This window comes from Bos indicus x Bos taurus, chromosome 4, assembly GCF_003369695.1.
Source record: "Bos indicus x Bos taurus breed Angus x Brahman F1 hybrid chromosome 4, Bos_hybrid_MaternalHap_v2.0, whole genome shotgun sequence".
In the NCBI taxonomy this organism is placed as follows: domain Eukaryota; kingdom Metazoa; phylum Chordata; class Mammalia; order Artiodactyla; family Bovidae; genus Bos; species Bos indicus x Bos taurus.
This window is the reverse complement of record NC_040079.1, coordinates 70,416,545-70,436,866: the sequence shown is the minus strand read 5'-3', so window position 1 is coordinate 70,436,866 and position 20,322 is coordinate 70,416,545. Positions and strand designations below refer to the sequence as shown.

Here is a 20,322-nt window from a genome sequence, read left to right as displayed (position 1 = left end):
TTAAAATAGTTAGAAATGTTTAAAAAGGGAAAAAAATTACTTTGGTCAAAGTTTGGAGGCAGTTGACCAAACAAACAAACAAACAAAAAACCAGAACCCACTGGGGGAAAAAAAAACCAAACTGTTGGGCCCAGTAAATTTCAATCTGTTTTAAATCTTTTGTGAAAGAAGAGAAGAGACTCAGTGATTGGGGGAAAGAGGTGAGAAAGCAAGAAAAAGAGGTAGGAGTCTTAACAAACATGCAGGTAAGAAGCACAACAGCAGGATATCATCTCTAGCCTTGTTTTTCAGTGTGTGCCATAGGAGGAAATTATGAAATAGACCTTAGGGACTTCGCTAGTGGTCCAGTGGTTAATACTTCACTTTCCAATGCAGGAGAGTTCAGGTTCGATCCCTGGTGGGATCCCACATGCCTTATGGCCAAAAAACCAAAACATAAAACGAAGTAATATGGTAACAAAAATCAATCAAGACTTAATAAAAATGGTTCATATCAGACAAATAATCAAAGAAATAGATCTTAAAAAACCAGTATCAAAGAAAGAGACGGTGTCACGCTAAGAAGAGTCACGAAACAAGCACAGGTGAAAGTTGAGTCTAGGTTTCTAAAATGAACAGAACTCAGAGAGAGAAGCAACTCATTCATATGGAGAATTAAGAATTCAGCCAGGGTGCTATGTTTCCGTGCCAGGCACTAGCATTCGCACCTTGAAATCTAGCTGGAGGAGTGAGAATCAAGAGTAGCAGATCATGAACTCTACAGTTCATCCCACAGCCCTACAGGATAGACAGAGAAACTAGGAGGACCAGCAAGCTGGATTAACAGCATCTGGCATCCTAGAGCTAACATGTTAAGTAAGGTCACTGCGGTTTAATGGATGTTTATCCCCTTAACAGGGAGGCCTGGTGTGCTGCAGTCCACGGCGTTGCCATGCAGAGTGGGACAGGACTGAGTGACTGAACTGAACTGAACTGATTCTCTTAACAGTTACATTTACATGTCAAAGGTGACAATAGCTGGTTGTGGCCTTATCCTATTCTCCATTGCTGACACACAAGAATGGCCCACCCCTGAGTGCTCATCTTGAAACTTACTTGCCAGCTGCTGCTATTATTGTAGGTATAACCACATCAAAGACAAACTGTTTTCTAATGGGTTTTGTTTGCTCTCTGTCCTAGAAAATGCCGTAACTTGATTTTGTGGATGGAATCTAATTCTAGCTAGATCTGCAAAGTAGGAGTACACTGGGACCATGAAGGGTCCAGAATAGATGGAAAGACGTTCCAAGAGCTGAACAGAATGGTCATTTTTGCTGCTGTTGTTTTTGCTTATTTGTTGGCCGTGTGGGATCTTAGTTCCTTGACCGGGGATCAAACCAGTGCCCCCTGCACTGGAAGGCAAAATTCTTAACCACTGGACTGCCAGGGAAGTTCCTGAAGTAGTCACTTTGCAGACAACCTGTTCCCCTTGGGATGTGGGCCTCTGTGGCCTTGAATGGTGGGTGTTTGTCAGTTCAGTTCAGTTCAGTCGCTCAGTCGTGTCCGACTCTTTGTGACCCCATGAATCGCAGCACGTGCGTGTAGAGAGAGCTTATTCTTGGTGTTGAAAATATGAGCTCTCCTGCATTCTAGCTGGGTGATAGGGCAGGCCCTTCACCTCTCATTACTGGTTGTTGACATGGGGTGGAAGTGGGTAATAACAGTCTCCTTCACAAGATTGTTGTAAGGACTGAATGAGAAAAGCCAAGAAAACCATTCACCTAGTTGAGATTAGCACTGAATGAATGCTAATACTAGGGCTGTTACTATTATTAGCCTCCTAACTCTATATGGACAGAATAGATAATTGAGCTTTTAGTATTTTGAAATTAAAAATTCTCAGTAATAAAAAACACCTTGTCCTGCTGGCTGTGAATGGCAATTCCTCTTTTAATAACGGAATTTTCCTAGAACTCTGTACACTTATGGATATGAAAGTACAAAGAAGAGAATAACAGAAAAATATTTTTCCTTAAGCATTATGATTTTAGCATATGAATATTTTCATAAGGTATTTTAATACTACATTTATTTAATATGTTCTTAAATATTACCTATAGTTTTTCTTTTTTTCAAACCACTCATGTTCTTTTCTAAATTAGAAGAAATGAGTTTAAAAATCATGAGGCTTGGGTAAGGAAAGACACACAAAAAAATACATATTTTCCTATGGGTTCTACAGGAAATGCAACATTTCCCCAAGAATGCATGAAATGAGTGAATATAACATGATTTTATGAATCATAAAATGAACACATACCACACAACCCTTTAAATTGAAGCAAATGGGGATTATTTTCCATCTTATGAGGAAATATGGATATTTTTACACCTTACAAGAACATTTTTATTTATTTTAGAGACTTTAATGTTCTTGTGTATTTTGATAATATTCACCTAGCTAAAATATATACAAGCAGTCAAATATGGTATGATAATGAAGTACACGAATTTAATAATTTTTTGTTCTACAGCAGTTTAATATTCTTCAAATCAGTTGTCACACAAACTGCAGAGTTCAGTTGGATTACAGTCCATTTTGACATTAAAAATTGTGACTTTATCAATGAGCTGTTTCAGCTCTAAAGCATTTCAAAAATTCTGTTCTAACTCTGAGGGAACGTTGAGACATATAAATGATGTGAAAAATTGAGTCACCTAAATCATGTAGGTTAAGAATCATATTTACCTCTGGTTTTGTAATGGTTTTGGCAAAAATGTGATTAGAAGGTGATTTCCTCAATTCTGTAATTAATTTGATATAAAGGGCCAAAGACAATTAAAAACCCAACTCGCCACCCAACTGGGCCCCACAGACATTCTCAGCCCTACCCACAATACGGCTCCATCAGCCTCCCATCTCCAACTGGAGCACTGGGTGGCTTCACTTCTGACTGGGAGCCAGAACTGGTGTGGTGTGCACCTCACCTGGGCCTGTCTCAAACACATCCTCTGAACTCACAAAACCAGAGTCCCCCTCAGCACCAACTCGAACTTTGTATGCTGTTCCTGGCATTAGACCCTTTAACCCAAAGAAGCTCCGAGAACCATTTACAATTTCTCTCCTCCATTCTTCTTTGCCTATGGAAATTTTGCAAAAACAACACATTGGAATGTTTTAAGGGAACGGAAGTCATCTAATGCTTCGAGAAAGGAAAATACACGTTATAGGCAAAAGACAAAATGTAAGGTGCTTCAGTTTATCATTTTAGGTGATATAAGTTGAGTTGTGTCAAATAAATCAATGAAAATGAACAGCTACATGACAACGTCCTCAAAGAAAAATCAACTGGATATCAGATGACATTTTAACTGCATATATACCCACTGGATTAAATCTTTTTAACACAAAGGAAACTTCTTGATCTTTACCTTGCCTTGTGAAATTACTGAATTTCTCTAACGATATTTATGAAAAGAACTGTAATACATTAAACAGCTTGATCCAACTATGGAAAGAACTGTTTTGTTTTGTTTTTTTTTTATTCACAAGACAAATCTTTCAGTAAACTTAAATGCCTTAAAATTTACCCAAGTTATAGATTCAACCTTTCTCAAGTACTGGTGTTTCTAAACTCATAGTTTTGTGTTTTTTTTTTTTATATTTACTTGCACAATAAGGGCCTAAACAGAAAGTTGAACTATATTCAACATTTTGTCACAAACATTCACTGGCCACCCAGCTCATTAAGTGCAGAGCACTGTATTAAGGAGGAGGACTGGGTTCTCATACACTCTGAAAATTAAAGTTGCCCCATCTCCTAGTAGATGTGGCCAGGATATAAGTAGAGTACCTGACTTGGGAATATATTAAACATAGAAATAAAATTATTTTTTATTATTCTAACTTACAAGTCATGGGTAAGGAGTTTTAAGTACCACAATCTAAAAATAACAAATGCAATGGAACTTATTATGTCCCTTGTATTTCATAACATGAACCAACAAGACTCCTAGTTATGTATAAAATATATAGGTTGATGGTTCACTCTAATTTTTTCACATACATTGGATTCATTTAGATCAAGTTATTTTTCCAGACGATCCACAGTACATCCTGAAGATGTTCTCAATCTCTTCAAATATAGCCCCCCAATTAAAACCCAGGTAATGAAATCATTTCTTACTGCCAGCTACACCATATTCAACATAAAAGTTCACAAGCTCTGGTCCCTCATATTCCCAACTGATATTGGCTGAGGTCTCAGCAGCGGCAGTAGTAAGTTTGCTGATCCCGGGGTATACTGCTTAAAATAAATATACAATAGAAAAAATAAAACAGATAGACAGACAAGTCAAATTGCAAAATCAAACACACACACAATGTAAAATAAGTTTAAGTACTCTGAAATTGTTCAAGTCAAATGAAATTGATTGTTAACAGAGTTCATTTCTCCTTCACTTTAGAAAGGTTTTCGTTTCTTAAGTTACAGCATTAGGAAATAAATGAGAAATCAGAAATAATGACACACACGTATTAAAATGTATGAGTTCTATGATGTGGGTCCTAAACACTATAAACTGTTGTCCACGAGGGACAGTCTGAGAACATCAGAGTCTCCATGTACTGATGTACAGTGGGGATGGGGAGCTGACAATGCTGGGGGCAGAGGTCACAGGGTATGAGACTGCAAGGTCAAACCCAACACGAGTGGCTGCTTTTCCATGCTACTTATCATCTCAGTGTAGGTCTTTAATGAATTGCTGTTTAGATAAGAAAAAGAGTAGTGGCTTCTGATGTGTTTTGAGTCACAAATTTCTTTAAGAATCTGCCTCTGGGAAATTCAGGGACCCCAGGTGAGAAGCATCTGCCCTGGAGAAGGTTGGATAGTTAGGGTACACTGAAAAAGAAGCTGCAAAGAAAATGCTCAATACTAGTTAGCAGAAGTGAAGAAACAAGAAATAAAATGAATAAGAACTATTTCACTTGACACAGTCCAGACAGCAAGACAATCTTCCTTGACGACTGTTCATTACATACCACGTTCTGAGAAAATCATAGCGTAATCTAAACTAAGGCCACCTGATGCGAAGAACTGACTTCTTGGAAAAGACTCTGTTGCTGGGAAAGATTGAAGGTGGGAGGAGAAGGGGACGACAGAGGATGAGATGGTTGGATGGCATCACTGAATCAATGGACATGAGTTTGAGTAAGCTCCGGGAGTTGGTGATGGACAGGGAAGCCTGGCGTGCTGCAGTCCATGGGGTTCCAAAGAGTCGGACACAACTGAGTGACTGAACTAAACTGAACTGAATCTAAACAGCTTCCTGAAACATCAGATTATGGAACCTACATGATGCTACATGCTTGCCACCTAGTTAAGATGACATTTACAGTCATTAAAAGATGTTATTTGGCTACCTGAGCCTGACAATTCTATCAGCCTTACCACAATGGCCTACAGTAAAAATGACAGGCTGCTGCTGCTGCTAAGCCGCTTCAGTCGTGTCCAACTCTGTGCGACCCCATAGGCGGCAGCCTACCAGGCTCCCCGGTCCCTGGGATTTTCCAGGCAAGAACACTGGAGTGGGTTGCCATTTCCTTCTCCAATGCATGAAGGTGAAAAGTGAAAGTGAAGTCGCTCAGTCGTGTCCGACTCTTTGAGACCCCATGGACTGCAGCCTACCAGGCTCCTCCACCCATGGGATTTTCCAGGCAAGAGTACTAGAGTGGGGTGCCATTGCCTTCTCCGAAAAATGACATAGTTATAGCTATATTAACTTGAGTAGTTAAACAGTGATAAATCAGATTATTATCCCAGGGGAAATATCCTAAGATAGTAAATCAAAAAGCAGGAATGGGTTTATTAAGGCTCTGAAATTAAATTCCAAATTATGTTATATAATTTAGAAGCCAAAGCCTCTACTGAAATAAATTCAATGAAATAGCATTTCTTAGAATCAAAAAGAGAAGTATATTAAACAAATTCAATAATGCATTTGACCTCTGAGATCTAATTCACCATCACATATATATTACATACCCCCCTGTGCTAAAGATGGGGGGCAGCAGAAAGCAAAACTGATTATGGAATTACACAGGGTCCTTCTGTGGACCTAACTGATTTTAGTTGTCCGAGGTATTCCTTTTAAAGGAATTGTAATAAAAATATGATCAATCAACAGAGACACAGTTAAAACATTTCCTGTATCTAAAGTATCAGTGGCAAAGAATCCAGGCAAAACACTAATTTTCCTCAAAAAACTTTGGAATCACAGAACTGAGGAATGTAGTCTTGGTGTAATTATGGAAGATGTTCAAGGCAGAACCATACCTTCCAACAGAAGAGCAATTTGCTGCTGCTGCTTTTTTTGCTGATTATTAAAGATACCCAGAGAAGACAGTACAATTTCCTAAGGTTATCCTGTTGGGCCCTTCTTATCACAGAGAATTCTAACCCTCTTTGCTTTTAATCCCCAGTCATGCACTTACTGAACCAACACTCTTGAGGACCTATCATGTGCTGGTGTCATTTCTCCGCTGGGCTTTATCTAGTCTGCATCTAATCCCTCTTCCTACTGTAAGTCATTCTCTGCAGAGACCACCAGCAGAGTTAACTAAGCTTTAACTTCCAAAACTGCATCTCTGATTCCTTCACTTCCCTGTTTCAGATGTGGATGGCTTACTCTGCCCACAGGTGGACTGCTGTGTTTAACCCAAATATCCTGTGGGGTTTGAAACCCCGTGAATTTGTTTATGCCACGTCCCAAGAATTTATACAACCCACCTTCCTGATTCATCTGCCCAAATTCCATCTGTCCTTCAAAGCCCAGTTCAACATTGCTTTCCTTGGGAAGTTTTTCCTGATCCTGTTTGGCAAAATAAATGGTTCACTGCTCTAAGATCAGATAATGTTTTGTTCCAGTTCCATCTATTTTCACTCCTTTTTAATGTGTTGTCTTACCTGCTAGATTATAAGCACACCAAAGGCAGAAATTGCCTTAGTGTCCAACACACAGAGCCTTAAAAAGGGCTGGTGCTTTTTCTGGGCCAGGTAGACATAAGCTGTTGAACCTTCTCTATAGTTGGGGATTTGGAGCCGGGAGAGGGGTTGTTCCTTTGTTTGTTTTTGGTTTTGTTTGGTCCAGGCCAAATAAAGTTGTGCACTTTAAACTTGCTTTTGACTCACTGGCCTTGTTTCTTGACCTGATCAGTAGCTGTGGGACTGATTCTGGTATACGGATAAAGCGAGAGTCTGACCACAGAGAGGATTCGTCACCAGTCCCTTAGGCAGAGCTCTCCTCTGCTCTGTCCTGTTTGACCACAGTCAGCTGCTAATTCAGTCAAGAACTAGATTCAGTTCTTGACTTGCCAGTTAGTTTTTCCCTATTCCTTTGCCCGAACTGGTCACCTCACACAAATGCTCTGAATGCCTGCTCCCAAGGTGAGAAAGTAGGTAATAATCCATAGATAAAGCAGTGTCTATCCATCAGCAGTACTGGGACCATAAGTCAAATCCATTCTCCATGTGTTTTCAGTTCATTTCTACAGATGCCTTCACAGGTCTGTTTCCCCAGAGACCCTGAAACTATTGAAAGGGACATCGAAACTGAACAAAGGCAGCCAAATGACTACAATTTCTTACACCAGTATTGAGAGTTCTGACCAAAGACCAAAAGAAGTGACTCCTGAAGACCTCAAGAGTACAAGAGTACTCTTGCTCAAACTCAGAAGAGTGGTAAGAAAAAGTGTTAGCCTAGAATAATACACCTAACTGAATTTCCATGCTCAAACTCAGAAGAGTGGTAAGAAAAAGGGTTAGCCTAGAATAATACACCTAACTGAATTCTCTTGGTTTCTAATTCATGATTTTGATAATCATTTTGTAATTCTATATTTGAAAGCTTGGGTTTCATGAACATCTCTTAAAATCTGTAAGAAAATTTTAAAATGTAAATTTCAAATCTATCTTAATGAAGAAGGAAAACAGAGAAGACAATAGAATTCATTCCTAGAATGAAAAAAGAAATATTTTAAGGAAGGAAAACCCAGGGATACAAATTATTCTTCAGCACTTTAAAGTCTCATCATGGTTAAATATCATCACTTTATGTAACCAATGTTTCATTACTGGTATACTATTAAATGAAACAATATAGAAAAGAAGGTTAGATTTAGCTTTTTTAAAAAAATTTTAAACACCATAATCTTATCTGAGGTTCCACCAGATTTCAACACTGGGGGCTTCAGGAACCTTCTGAGACTCTATTTTTGCTCATCTCTATAATAAGAAGTAATTTAGAATTCAATTTAGTAACATCAAATGGTAAAACCGCAACTATTTTAATTAAGATTTCTTTTAGTTCATCTTAATTCATTAAAATCAGCGGGTGATATTTTTTCCACTGGCATGCATGTCCTTTTCCAATATGACAAGTCAGTGGAAAACACAGACAACCCTGCCACAGCTCAATTACTCGGCTACTGCCTCTAGGCAGAGCCCAGTGACAGGCTGATGCAGAGGGAAAGAGGCCAGGCTTTCTCTGGAATGGTCCCATGAAAGGGTCTAAGGGGAGCCCAGCAGCAAATTATTGTAAAACAACCAAGGATTTTAATGGACATGTAACCATCCCTGGAAAAAAGCACGCATAAAAAAGAGGCTCACATCCTTATATGCTCTTGTGAAAATTTTGAATTTTTACAACTTTGTTCTTTGGAGTCTAAAAACACCTATAAAACATTGTTAAGTTGATTGAAAATAGCCACAGTTCTTATTCTATCATTCTGAAATCTAGCTGATCTACATTTTATAATTTACCAAGACTCTGAGTATAAGATGTGTAAGAAAAGAGAAGATAAGATTAGGTCTAAGCTCCTAATATTTGAACAATTTAGGGCAAAGTGCTTATTTATTTTGGTTGACTTGTTCTTCATTCCCATTTGTACTTATTTGGTCTGTCGAAGTTCAAGAACATCCCTGGCCAGGGGTGTTCTCTATGGGTACAGTGCCCAGTGAGGCAGGGAGGTCTCTACCGCTTGCTAAAAAGCTGACGGATCTGCCAAGAGTCAAAGACTGAGGGAATCTCTGGGTGGAAGAAATAACTACAGCTCATTCAAGCATCATTCTCCCAAACAATCTTCCTCACACAGAGATCTGTGAGCAATTAAGGAGAACAAAAGTAATTCCCTGTGACTGCTGGTGCTTCCCCAGAGAAGAGAGACTTGGTGTAGTTCGGTGAAGACAGAAATGGAATAACACAGCTGAGTAGAGCATGTGGGCTGCCTAACCTTGCTCCGAGGGGACCCCGCTGGGGAGACTTTCAGTCCTGGGCCAGTTGGAGTGTACAGCGAAGTCAAAATTCCAAGTGGACAGTGCAGTGTGATGCCAGCAACGTGTACACTGAGTTTAGGAGGACAGCTAAATCGGATTAGAACGGGAAGCTCAGTTGATCTGATTTCTTACTGGCTGTTTTCATCACAGGGCTAGTACTTCTGAGCCCTTCATAGACAGCATGGTCATCATGAGGGGCTGTGACAAAGTCACAGTTTGGGTCATGTCTGATCCAGCCACAATCCTTAGCATTAAAAGCCAAGAATAGGATTTGGACCTGGGATAAGTCTTGAGAAAAGGTGAATTCAATGTGCGGCTTTCTCTTTGTAAAAAAAGGCTAGACCTGAATTTTAAAGTCAAGATCTTGCAGGATATTATCTTTCTGTTGGTGTTTCAGAGCTTATTTTATTTTCACTTTGAACCCATGCTGCACTTCCCCATGGTTAACATGGCAAATTTCACACATGTAGAAAGTCATGCAGATGAATTATTTTACCTTTGCCTGCACCTACATCAGGTGGGAGAATACCAGCTTTCCATGAAGGGAAACAGAAACAGGACACTATATAGTTAGCATGTAAAGCTACATAAAACACTTCTTAAAATGCTAAAGCATGCAAGAAGAATGGAGTGTATCATATCAGTGTACCACCGCAAGGTAGGCTGGTGTTCCCAAACTTACCAGGAATCAAATCCCCACATTACTCAAAGTGCATTATTCATGCTTGCCTATTATGTAAGATGCTTAGGAGATTTCAAACCAAATTTCAATTTCTAATGCTATGGAAGATAATCAAATAAATAACCCTTAAGCAGTTCTATAATTTAGAGGCATGCAAAATCTTTTACTTTTTTTTTTAATCATTTTCACTGAATGTAAAGTTTTTCAAAATCATTTTTAAAAGTATGAAAGGAAGAGTTCCTTCCTTTCCTAAATACTTTAATGGAGCTCTTTTGCTTTCTCTGTACCAGATGGCATAGCAAACTATGAAGTCCCATGCTCAAACATAAAAGTAAATGTATTATTTAATAACTGTTTTGATTTCCTTGCCAGAAAATCTAAATCAGTATGTAGACTAGCAAATTTTTTCTGATGAGTCTAGACCACCACCAGAATCACGTGTATTTATTTGTGTATAGGTCTGCATGTCTGTGTGTGCACGAATGTGTGTGACACATATATGTACGTATATGTGTGTGTGTATATCTATATGCAAAGTTGTAGACTGGAAAAACACATTGTCTTGAACTGTGAATTCAAGTGTGGCAAAATGTTGTAATTTCCTACTCTCACCTTAATATTTTAATACACGTTTAAAAGGGACTTAAAAAACAAACAGCAAATCATTATTTCAGTATGAATTAAATCATTTTTTATATATATTTCAGAAAGAGAAGTTTCTAATACATGTTTGTATTAGTTGGGTAGCATGGATACTTCCACGGTAAGAAGGAAAGAAAAAACATGATTTCTGTCTCATGATACTTCTAATTACATGGATTTTATACATACCCAGCTTACCTTCATCCACAGTTGTTATTGCTTCTTCTGTTATTTGAATTCCTGATCCTGCTGCTGTTTGCGCATAGAAATAAAACTTATACCGAGTGCTGAAATTTAAATTTTTTAAAATCCAGCGGGTCTTGTTGGCAGGAATTTTCAGATCTACCAGAGGGCCTAATTCATGTGTGCTATTAACTGTCAACAAGAACATAAACAAAATAAAGTAATAAAGTAAATGAACAAACCAAACAAAAACAAACACACTGACAGAGAACAAAGCAATGGTTACCAGAAGGGAAGGCGTGTCAGGAGAAGGGGAAATGGGTAAAAGAGTCAACTGTGTGGTGACGGACAGAAGCTGAACTTCCAGTGGTGCATACGGAAGAGTATATACAGAAGCTGTAGTGTATACAGAAATCAAAACAGTACTGCACACATGAAACTTACATGATGTTGGAAACCAATGTTTCCCCCATTAAAAAAACCAAGTCATTCCCCATTCACTGCTGTAGGAACACTATCATAAATAAATGCATCAACCCAAAATGTTAAACCCGGGTTACACTGATTTGTGTAACCTTACTCACTCTTTGTCCAACATAATTGATAACCTTACCTAGTCCTATAAATGGGAGATTGGGATTGACATACACAAACTACTATATATAAAATAGATAACTAATAAAGACCTACTGTATAGCACAGGGAACTCTTCTCAATATCCTTATACTGGCCTATGTGGGAAAAGAATCTAAAAAATGAGTGGATATGTGTGTGTATATATATATGTGAATATATATATATAACTGAATCATTCTTGGCTGTAAACCTGAAATTAACACAACACTGTAAATCAACATACTCCAATAAAGATTACAAAAAGAGAATGATCTCAAGATTTACCCTGTGATTATAATACAAATACATCTATATACGTATATATGTACATACATAGGTATTTAATTTTGCTTTTGCAAGTCTTTTAAATATAAAAAATAAACTATGGGATTAACCATTTAAAAAATTTCTATAACATGGTGCAACAAGGGGAAATAAAGTCTCCATTGGCTTCTAAGATGGGAGAATTTTATAGCTGAATCTCAATAGCATTTCTTATCTCTGTTTTTGCAGATGGAGTCATGTGTTCTTAAATAACCCCTAAACTTGTCTTCAGGGGCCTTGTGCCAAATGTACCCCTTTTCTTCCCATTTTCTGGTTCTACATAATGCCCACATATGTAACGATAGTCCCCACCTAAACCCCATGCTCAAGGTTTGTATTATTCTACACATCATTTATATTCAAAAGCATATATGTCATTTTTATTTAAAAAGTATGATTTGAAGTTCCTTCTAGAATAACAGTTGAAAGTGTATATATATATGTATATATATATATATATATTCTACAGCTGTAAGGAAACAACTCGTTTGTATTTTAAGATAACCGTTAAGATCTTTTCCTTCTTAAGCCATATTCCCCAATTTCTTTCTCCCCATAACTTACTTGGCTGATATTTTAAGGTATACTCTGTCAAAATGCCATTCGGGTGGCTTGGTGGCTCCCATTCCAAAGTGAGAGAATCTAGCGTTGGATTAACAATCTTCAAAGAGGACGGAGCGCTGGGGACTTTAAATGAGAAGTATAGTCAACACAAAGGTTTTTGAATGTTTCAAATTGCATTGAAGTGACGTATTTCATCAGATCTATACCACACATCAAAATTTTTATAACTAATTCTTATTCATAATTCAGCTGAAAATATGTTAATAGAAACCTGTTCTGCCTCACCATTTCCATCTAAAGTCATTAAAACCATTCTCTCCAAATACATAAGGACTTTGCCTTGATACGGACCCAAACTAACGTTCAAACTAATATTGTTGTTGTTCTTTTAAAGAGACAGTACTTGTTTGTTTCTTGAATGGGGTCTTAATAAAAGCAAACTAGTAACTGAGCAGAACTAGTAATATAACCAGACCTGCAAGTAGAAGCAGTTACATTCTGGGCCATGAAGGACTGTTTTCCCCAACAAACCAGGAGTCTGCAAACAGTCAGAACACACTGCGTGCTAGACTCTGGGCCTGAGCCAGCCTGTCCAGGTGCAGAGGGGCTCTTATCCCAAGAGCTGACAGATGTCCAGCATCTTATGGTGATGGACAACAGCCCGGTTGCTGGCAAACCCCTGGCTCTGGGGAAGGCCTGCAGGGAGTCAGGATCTCTGTGGCAGAGGCTGGCAGATTACCAGAGGAAACATGCCTGGTCTTCTTTTATCCCCTTTCTCCTGAGGATGAGGGATGATGGCAGTCCTCCTCATGATCGTTAGCTTCTCTACCCAACCTAGCACGCTCCCTAGACCCTCCTGTCATTACAGCCAGAAACCAGGTAGTCAACTGGAATTTCTCCCTCTGCCTCATTTTTACCATCTCAGGAACATGAAATTCTGCAACATCCACCGTGGTAACCTCAACTATATCCCTTCCCTCCTCGCCTCTCAGCTGCTGTCCCCTTCAGGCCCTCACTGGCCTTTGACTGAGCCTAGCAGAGTCCTGGCATATAATTCCAGGTTTCCTCACATCACCCCTTTGAGAATCTGACACCCATAAACTCTCCCCTGAAAAACACATATCCCTTGTATATAACACTAGGGGGTTCATGGAGCTCCTTAAACCCGTCCATCAACCTCTTAAGAGACTACAGTTCCAGGTTAAGAGCTCCTGGTTTGAGGGTTAATATCCATAGCATTTAAGATCAGCCATCATACTGGTTCTTCCAAACTGACCTTCCTCTCTTTTCTCACCATTCTTGGCGGCCTAACTTACGGTTCTCTGAAGGAGCCATGCTGCTTCCTACCTCTGTGTCTTGGACATACTACTTCCTCTTTTGTCTGTCCTTCAATTTCCTGGCCCTCTTTTCTATGGCACCAGCCCCTGAGCTATCTAAAGAACCTGTGTAAGGTCTCACCAGTGAAAGCCTCTAGTGTAAGAAGTCCTGACCTCCAAGGAGCAATGAGGTTGAGGACCAGGCATTGTAATGAGATGGGAGTTAGGACACAAGTGACGTTCAGAGGCTGCTGGGCAGCTGCCAACACCATGAGCCCTTCAACCAGAAGTCAGGACAGGGTTTGTCTATAGACTGCTTTTATCCGTGTCTAGGTATATGCTTGAAAAAAAAATACTAATTAAAAAAGATACATGCACCCCAATGTTCACAGCAGCATTATTTACAATTGCTAAGATATGGAAGCAACCTAAGTGTCCATCAACAGATAAACGGATAAAGAAGACATGGTCCATATATACAAGGGAATACTACTCAGCTATAAAAAGAATGAAATAATGCCATTTGCAGCAACATGGAGGAACTTGGAGGGTATTATGCTAAACGAAGTAAGTGAGACAGAGAAAGACAGATACTATATGATACCACTTATATGTGGAATCTAAAAAATACAACAAACTAGTGAATTTAATAAAAAAGAAGCAGACTCACATATATAGAGAGCAGACTAGTGGTTATCAGTTTGGAGTGGCAGGGGGAGGAGGAATCCAGAGGTAGGTGAGTAAGAGGTATAAATTATTAGGTATAAAAACAGGCTTCAGGAGTATACTTACAACATGGGGAATACGGCCAATATTTTATAACTATAAATGGAGTATTACCTTTAAAATTGTGAATCGCTATACTGTATACCTATAACTTACATAATATTTGTATTGCAACTATACTTCACCAGGCTCCCAGGTGACTGTGCCCAGACTCCTCCAGCCCCAACTCCTGCATCAGTGTGTTTGGTTCTCCGCAACCCCCCCACTCCCTGCCCCCACTGCCATGGCCTGCACTTGGAGAGACTTCTTCCCAACATGTTCTGTCAAGATCTCCAACCTTCGGGGACTTCCCTGGTGGTCCAGTGGTTAAGACTCCATGCTTCCAATGCAGGGAGCACAGCTTCACCTCTGCTCAGGGAATTAAGATCCCACATGCTGTGTTAGCATGAACTCTGAAGCTACGCTGAGAAAAAAGTAAACTACAACCTAGAGGATTCTTTCCTTTCTAGATGTTTTTCTCAGGCAATCACCTTTTGTTCTCATGCTTTTTGGCTAAGGTAATTGAGGTTTAAAGAAGTTACATAACTTGCTTTAGGTCAGAAAGTTAATGATCCAGGTCAGCATCAAATTAGCAAGGCTCTACAAGGCATTGTAATAAGATGGGAGCATTGTACATCTCACTGTAATGAGATACTTCCATATCTTAGCAATTGTAAATAATGCTGCTGTGAATATTGGGTGCATGTATCTTTTTAATTAGTATTTTTTTTCAAACATAAACCCAGACATGGATAAAAGGAGTTTACAGACAAACCCTGTCCTGACTTCTGGTTGTAGGGCTCATGGTGCTGGCAGCTGCCCAGCAGCCTCTCAGACTCACCTGAGTGTCCCAACTCCCATCTCATTACAATGCCTTGTAGAACCTTGCGTAAGTGTCCATCAACGGATAAGTGGATAAAGAAGCTGTGGTACCTATATACAATGGAATACTAGTCAGCCATAAAAAGAATGGAATTTTGCCATTTGCAGCAACATGGATGGACTTGCAGGGTACTATGCTAAGACAGAGAAAGATTTTTGGCAGTATGACTAAGGGTGGAGAAAAATGTTGAGAGAAAGGTGGTTTTGGGGAAGCCTGTGAAGCCTTATCCACAGCCTCAGGCCATAGATGAGCTGACACTTTGCCAGCTCTGTGTGTGCTATGTTCATCTATGGGACAAATCACATTTGGCTTCCAGAATATACCTTACTTTGGGGCCCTTCTGTTATCCAAAGCCTCTCGAGATATGCCATATTCTCCTAGGAGCTCAGAAATACATCCACCCTACCTCCTTCCGGAGTATTGAAGACCTTGTCAGGGCTGGCTGGGCCCTCCCCTTTCCCATTGACCACACGGACATTCAGTGTGTAGTGGCTAAAGGGCTCCAGCCCAGGCAACATGCCGTGAGTCTTGCTGCCCTGGAAAGTAAGGATCTTCTTTTCAATATGGCGTCTGTTTCTTGTCAATGAACTCTGTGCCTTCCAGTAGTAAATCTGAAACAGCAAGAAGAAAAGTCAGGGATGGACAAGGGAATCAACAGAATCTTCATGATCACAAAATTAAAGCTTTGTGTTTTCCCCCAGAAAGTTCCCTGGGTAAATTTTAGACTAGAGGAACAATGGACAGATATTGATTTGGAGGCAAGCGAGTAGGACCCCACAGGTAGTGAGAGAAATTAAGAATATTTGATGAAGCTGGACTCTACTATTTTGTTAGAGGAGTCTAAGTGAAACTAAAGAAATGAAACAGCATGAGACCCATAGAGAAGGATTTAAGTGTCCTTTACTTACATAAAATAGTCTAAAAGTAAAAATCATTGTTGTTGTTTAGTTGCTAAGTTGTGTCTGACTCTTACAACCCCGTGAAAAAAATTAAAGATTACTGTCCAATATTTACAAAGTTTTCCAGACTTAATACAACTTCAAGTACAATATATCATTTAGTTTAATCCTAAACCCACAGAAAAGGTGTCACAACTTTTATTATGACTATTCCTATAGTACAGATGAGCCCCTGGGCTATCAAGAGGCAAGAAGACCCTCTACAAAGTCTAGGGCTTTCTCACTAAACCAAACTGCATTGCTTAATTAAAAGCACTTATTTTTTGGCATTAAATTGCAGACACAGATTTTGAAGAGATAAAGTATCGATTAACTTTGGATAAAAATGCAGAATTGCTATTTATTAAGTCCTCTTAAATTCTCTTAGGAGTTTAAAAGCACTTTCAAAAGAAATCAATGTATCTACAGAATCTGGCCAAATTGAACATGATGCAGTGCAAAAACTGGCCTCTAGATGTCAGGGTTTAACAAATCAAAGCAGTGACTTCTTGGTCGCTAGGAAAGTTCTTTGACCATCTGTCAATCAAAAATATGAATCCATCTTTCTACCCTTCCCTAGAACAAAGAAAATTGATGTTTATAAGAATGACCTAGTTGGGACTACATGATCTTGCTGCTGCTTAGTCACTTCAGTCGTGTCCGACTCTGTGCGACCCCATAGACGGCAGCCCACCAGGCTCCCCCGTCCCTGGGATTCTCCAGGCAAGAACACTGGAGTGGGTTGCCATTTCCTTCTCCAATGCAGGAAAGTGAAAAGTGAAAGTGAAGACGCTCAGTTGTATCCGACTCTTAGCAACCCCATGGACTGCAGCCTACCAGGGTCCTCCGTCCATGGGATTTTCCAGGCAAGAGTACTGGAGTGGGGTGCCATTCTACAATCTAAATTATTAACAACAAAAGTCTACATTGTTCTCAGGATAATTTTGTTTGTTCGACACATGTCACTATTGCTTTAAAGCTAGGTGCATTTCATTACACTGTAGCTTTCTGAACAATAGTTTTTCCCATTTAATGCATTCGTTAACTGTTGAGTTGTCAGACTGTTAGATTACATGTGGGATAAGTGGAGAAAGTACTTTTCTCTCACTTTGTGAACAGTGAGATTTTGATCTGACTCTAGCTGTGATGCTGCAGAGGTGGCTTGCCAGATGAACTCTCAAGGCTTCCTCCAGCCAAGAAAAGTGAATCTGGCATGCCTTTCACTTAGATGGGCAGGTTCTAAGAAAAGAACAAGAAAAGTGTCTTTCACTTGCCCGATAGCCCTGCAGGTGTCCTCGGATACTTTTCAGAGGTACAGGGTCCCAGTGCACCTCAGCTAAGGTGCTGTTTACCACGTTGACACGCACATTCCCTGGAGCCACCATTGGGACTGGGGAAGATGAAAAAGGGGGGTAAGAAGTATCAATGTCATTTTGAATTTCATGCAAAAATGTCACTGTCTCATAATTTTGACTTGACACATGCCCCAACCCTATTCTATGAATTATCAAGGAGGAGAGTAATTTTTCATTTTTGGTATCTGTTCATTTGACTTTGTGATAATAACACATCTTTTTAAACAGTAATAACTTTTAACATTCTGAACCGATTTTCTACATAAGCAGGCTGTTTAAATGCAGAAATGTTGAGCAAAATAACTGCTGCCTCTCTCCTTCCCAATCTAAGTACCTCTGGGCATGGCCTTGACTTGCACCTTAGTAATCTGTTTGCTGGGGGACAATATACACAAAATAGCATCACTTACGGTCTTCTCCAGAATGTCCCATGACTGCAGCTGGCTCTGGGGCAAACCCTGCATCGTTCAGGGCCTGAACTTTGATCAGGTATGGAACAAAGGTTGGGGTGCCCGAGACAATGTATTTGGATACATTTGCCACAACCACAGACGTCCATTCATCATCGCCATCCTTCTGGCGCCAGCTAACTTTGTACTGAAGGCCTGGCCCATTAGATTCAAAACCATTCAAGGGCTACAAGAAAAGCCAGATAATCAGAGCTTATAAAACAGATTGCACCATCTCATACTGGAATGGCAAGTTTGATTCCCAGACTTAAGGACAGTGAGCACTGAGACAGTAAAATATAAGCTATGAACAGTTTTCTCCAGGAAACTTTCTGTCTTTTTTTCACATGTGATGAGATTCATAGCTTGTTTGGGATCAATACTTCAAAGGTAGTTAATTTCTATCTTGAAGTAGTAAAAACCACCCAAGCCTTTCAAATTCTGGCTTCACAGTTATGGGTGGGTGACATAAAACTTTTCAGTTACATCATTTCCTTTATGTATTTCTGCTTGTGTGACAGTACATCAGTCTCTATTTTACTTGGAGACTGAAACTTGTCAACTACTTCTTTATTAAAAAAAAATGATACTGGCATATTCTGTCTTGTTTCTCCATGCATGTATATAAATATACACAAAGGTGTAAGCATCTAAGTATGGCCCTGTATGGGTCTATCTAAAGTAAGTTTTAAAAAACCACAAGTAAATATATATTAATTTTTCAAGTCCAGAAAATACACACAGGCCAAAAAGAAAACAGTAGAAGTTGACTACTGGTACGTGTCTTCTAGATGGTTCTTTATGAGGATGATAATTCGAGTCAGCATTTATTGAGCATGTATATGTGTTAGGCACCGTCCTACGTGCTTGCTATGCATTAACTCCTTTAATCTTATGAGGTGGGTTCATTGCTATTCCCATCACACAGATACATGATGGAGATGTTAAGTGTTACACAGTTAGTAAGTGGCAAAGCTGGGATTTGCATCCATTCATTCTGGCTCCAAGGATCAAGCTTTTAACTACTACACTATAAATAAATAAAGAGTCCCCCAAATGGATGAAACAGGATTTTTAATATGGATATTATTTAAAAACAACTTTCTGGGATAGGGGAGGGGAAGGAGGATCATGAGGCAGGGGATATATGTGTTAATATGGCTGATTTGAGTTGTTATATGACAGAAACCAACACAATATTGTAAAGAAATTTTCCTCCAATTAAAAAAAATTAAAAAACGACTTTTCTTTCCACTGTAAATATACCAAGGAAAATTGAAGATTTCAGACATAGCTCACCTTCCATGTAATCACCAAATTATCTGGCTCTGATCCCAGCCCTTCCACAGCTGTGGGATTTTTATCAGGTTCTAGAAGTCAAGCAGCCATACACTTGTAAGCTTTGATCTTTTGCAAACAGTGGAAAACTTTTCTATTTTATTTCATACCACAGAGGTCCTGCTTTACCTGCAGCTTTAGTCAAATACTGCTCAGATGCCTCGCTGGGCAGACTCCTCCCCAGGTTGTTTTCCGCCATCACTCGGAAGGAATAGTTGACATAGGGCGACAGCTTCAGCTGGGCTGTGGTCTGTGTTCCAGGAACTTCAGTTTGGTGGTGCCACAGCCCTGGCTCATGCATTGCATCTTCATACTCAATGATGAATTCTGGCCATACCACATACATGCAACAAACCCAAGATATGAATTCATTTACCCAACAGTAGCTTACTAGGATAATGAACCAGATAATCTAACAAGAGCAGCCAAACATGAGTTATCTCACTTTCAAGAAAAAATCATTGGGATATTTTGACTTCAGAGTCCTATTATTGTCCTCAACACTCAAGCAGATCCAATAATGTTTGGTATTCTTTCTTTAGCTTGTTGAGTTAAAATTATTTAGAAGTGACCCACATATTTCTAGGAAAGTTTAAACAGTGAAAAAATGACTGATTTTTGTTTTCCACAACAGGAGAAGTTAAATTAAATACAAGAAGATACCATTTCCCACTACATAGACTGGCAACAATCAAGCATTTAACATACTTTGTGGACTTGGACATAGGGAAATGAGCGTTCTTATACTTTGCGGGAAGCATGAATTGGTACAACTTCAATGGAGCACAATTTAGAAGATCTAACAATATTTAACTCAGATACCCTTTGATTGAGAAACTGTGCTTCCAGCAATTTATTTTGAATAAATGTGCTTATGCATATGTTCAAAAATACATGAAAAGGAATCCACATGGCAGCATTGTTTGCAAGTGAAACAACCTAATTGCAAACAAACTA

The 20,322-nt window shown here is 39.2% G+C and overlaps 1 protein-coding gene across 23 annotated transcripts in view; it reads right to left on the bottom strand.

Annotated features, from left to right (window-relative positions):
• Nucleotides 1-20,322, bottom strand: part of NRCAM (neuronal cell adhesion molecule) — a 318,724-nt gene that overhangs the window by 21,179 nt on the left and 277,223 nt on the right. For 8 of the 23 annotated variants that reach the window (XM_027539626.1, XM_027539625.1, XM_027539629.1 and 5 more), the window contains 9 exons: nucleotides 19,495-19,692; nucleotides 19,327-19,397; nucleotides 17,989-18,214; nucleotides 17,498-17,613; nucleotides 15,692-15,896; nucleotides 12,322-12,444; nucleotides 10,834-11,010; nucleotides 4,167-4,286; nucleotides 2,968-3,120 (listed from right to left, as the gene is read on the bottom strand). In XM_027539626.1, the coding sequence (XP_027395427.1) occupies nucleotides 2,968-3,120; nucleotides 4,167-4,286; nucleotides 10,834-11,010; nucleotides 12,322-12,444; nucleotides 15,692-15,896; nucleotides 17,498-17,613; nucleotides 17,989-18,214; nucleotides 19,327-19,397; nucleotides 19,495-19,692 (1,389 nt within the window). Of the gene's footprint in view, nucleotides 1-2,967; nucleotides 3,121-4,166; nucleotides 4,287-9,807; nucleotides 9,844-10,824; nucleotides 11,011-12,321; nucleotides 12,445-15,691; nucleotides 15,897-17,497; nucleotides 17,614-17,988; nucleotides 18,215-19,326; nucleotides 19,398-19,494; nucleotides 19,693-20,322 lie in introns of all 23 variants that reach the window. The other 15 variants (XM_027539638.1, XM_027539635.1, XM_027539644.1 and 12 more) reach the window with 6 other exon arrangements.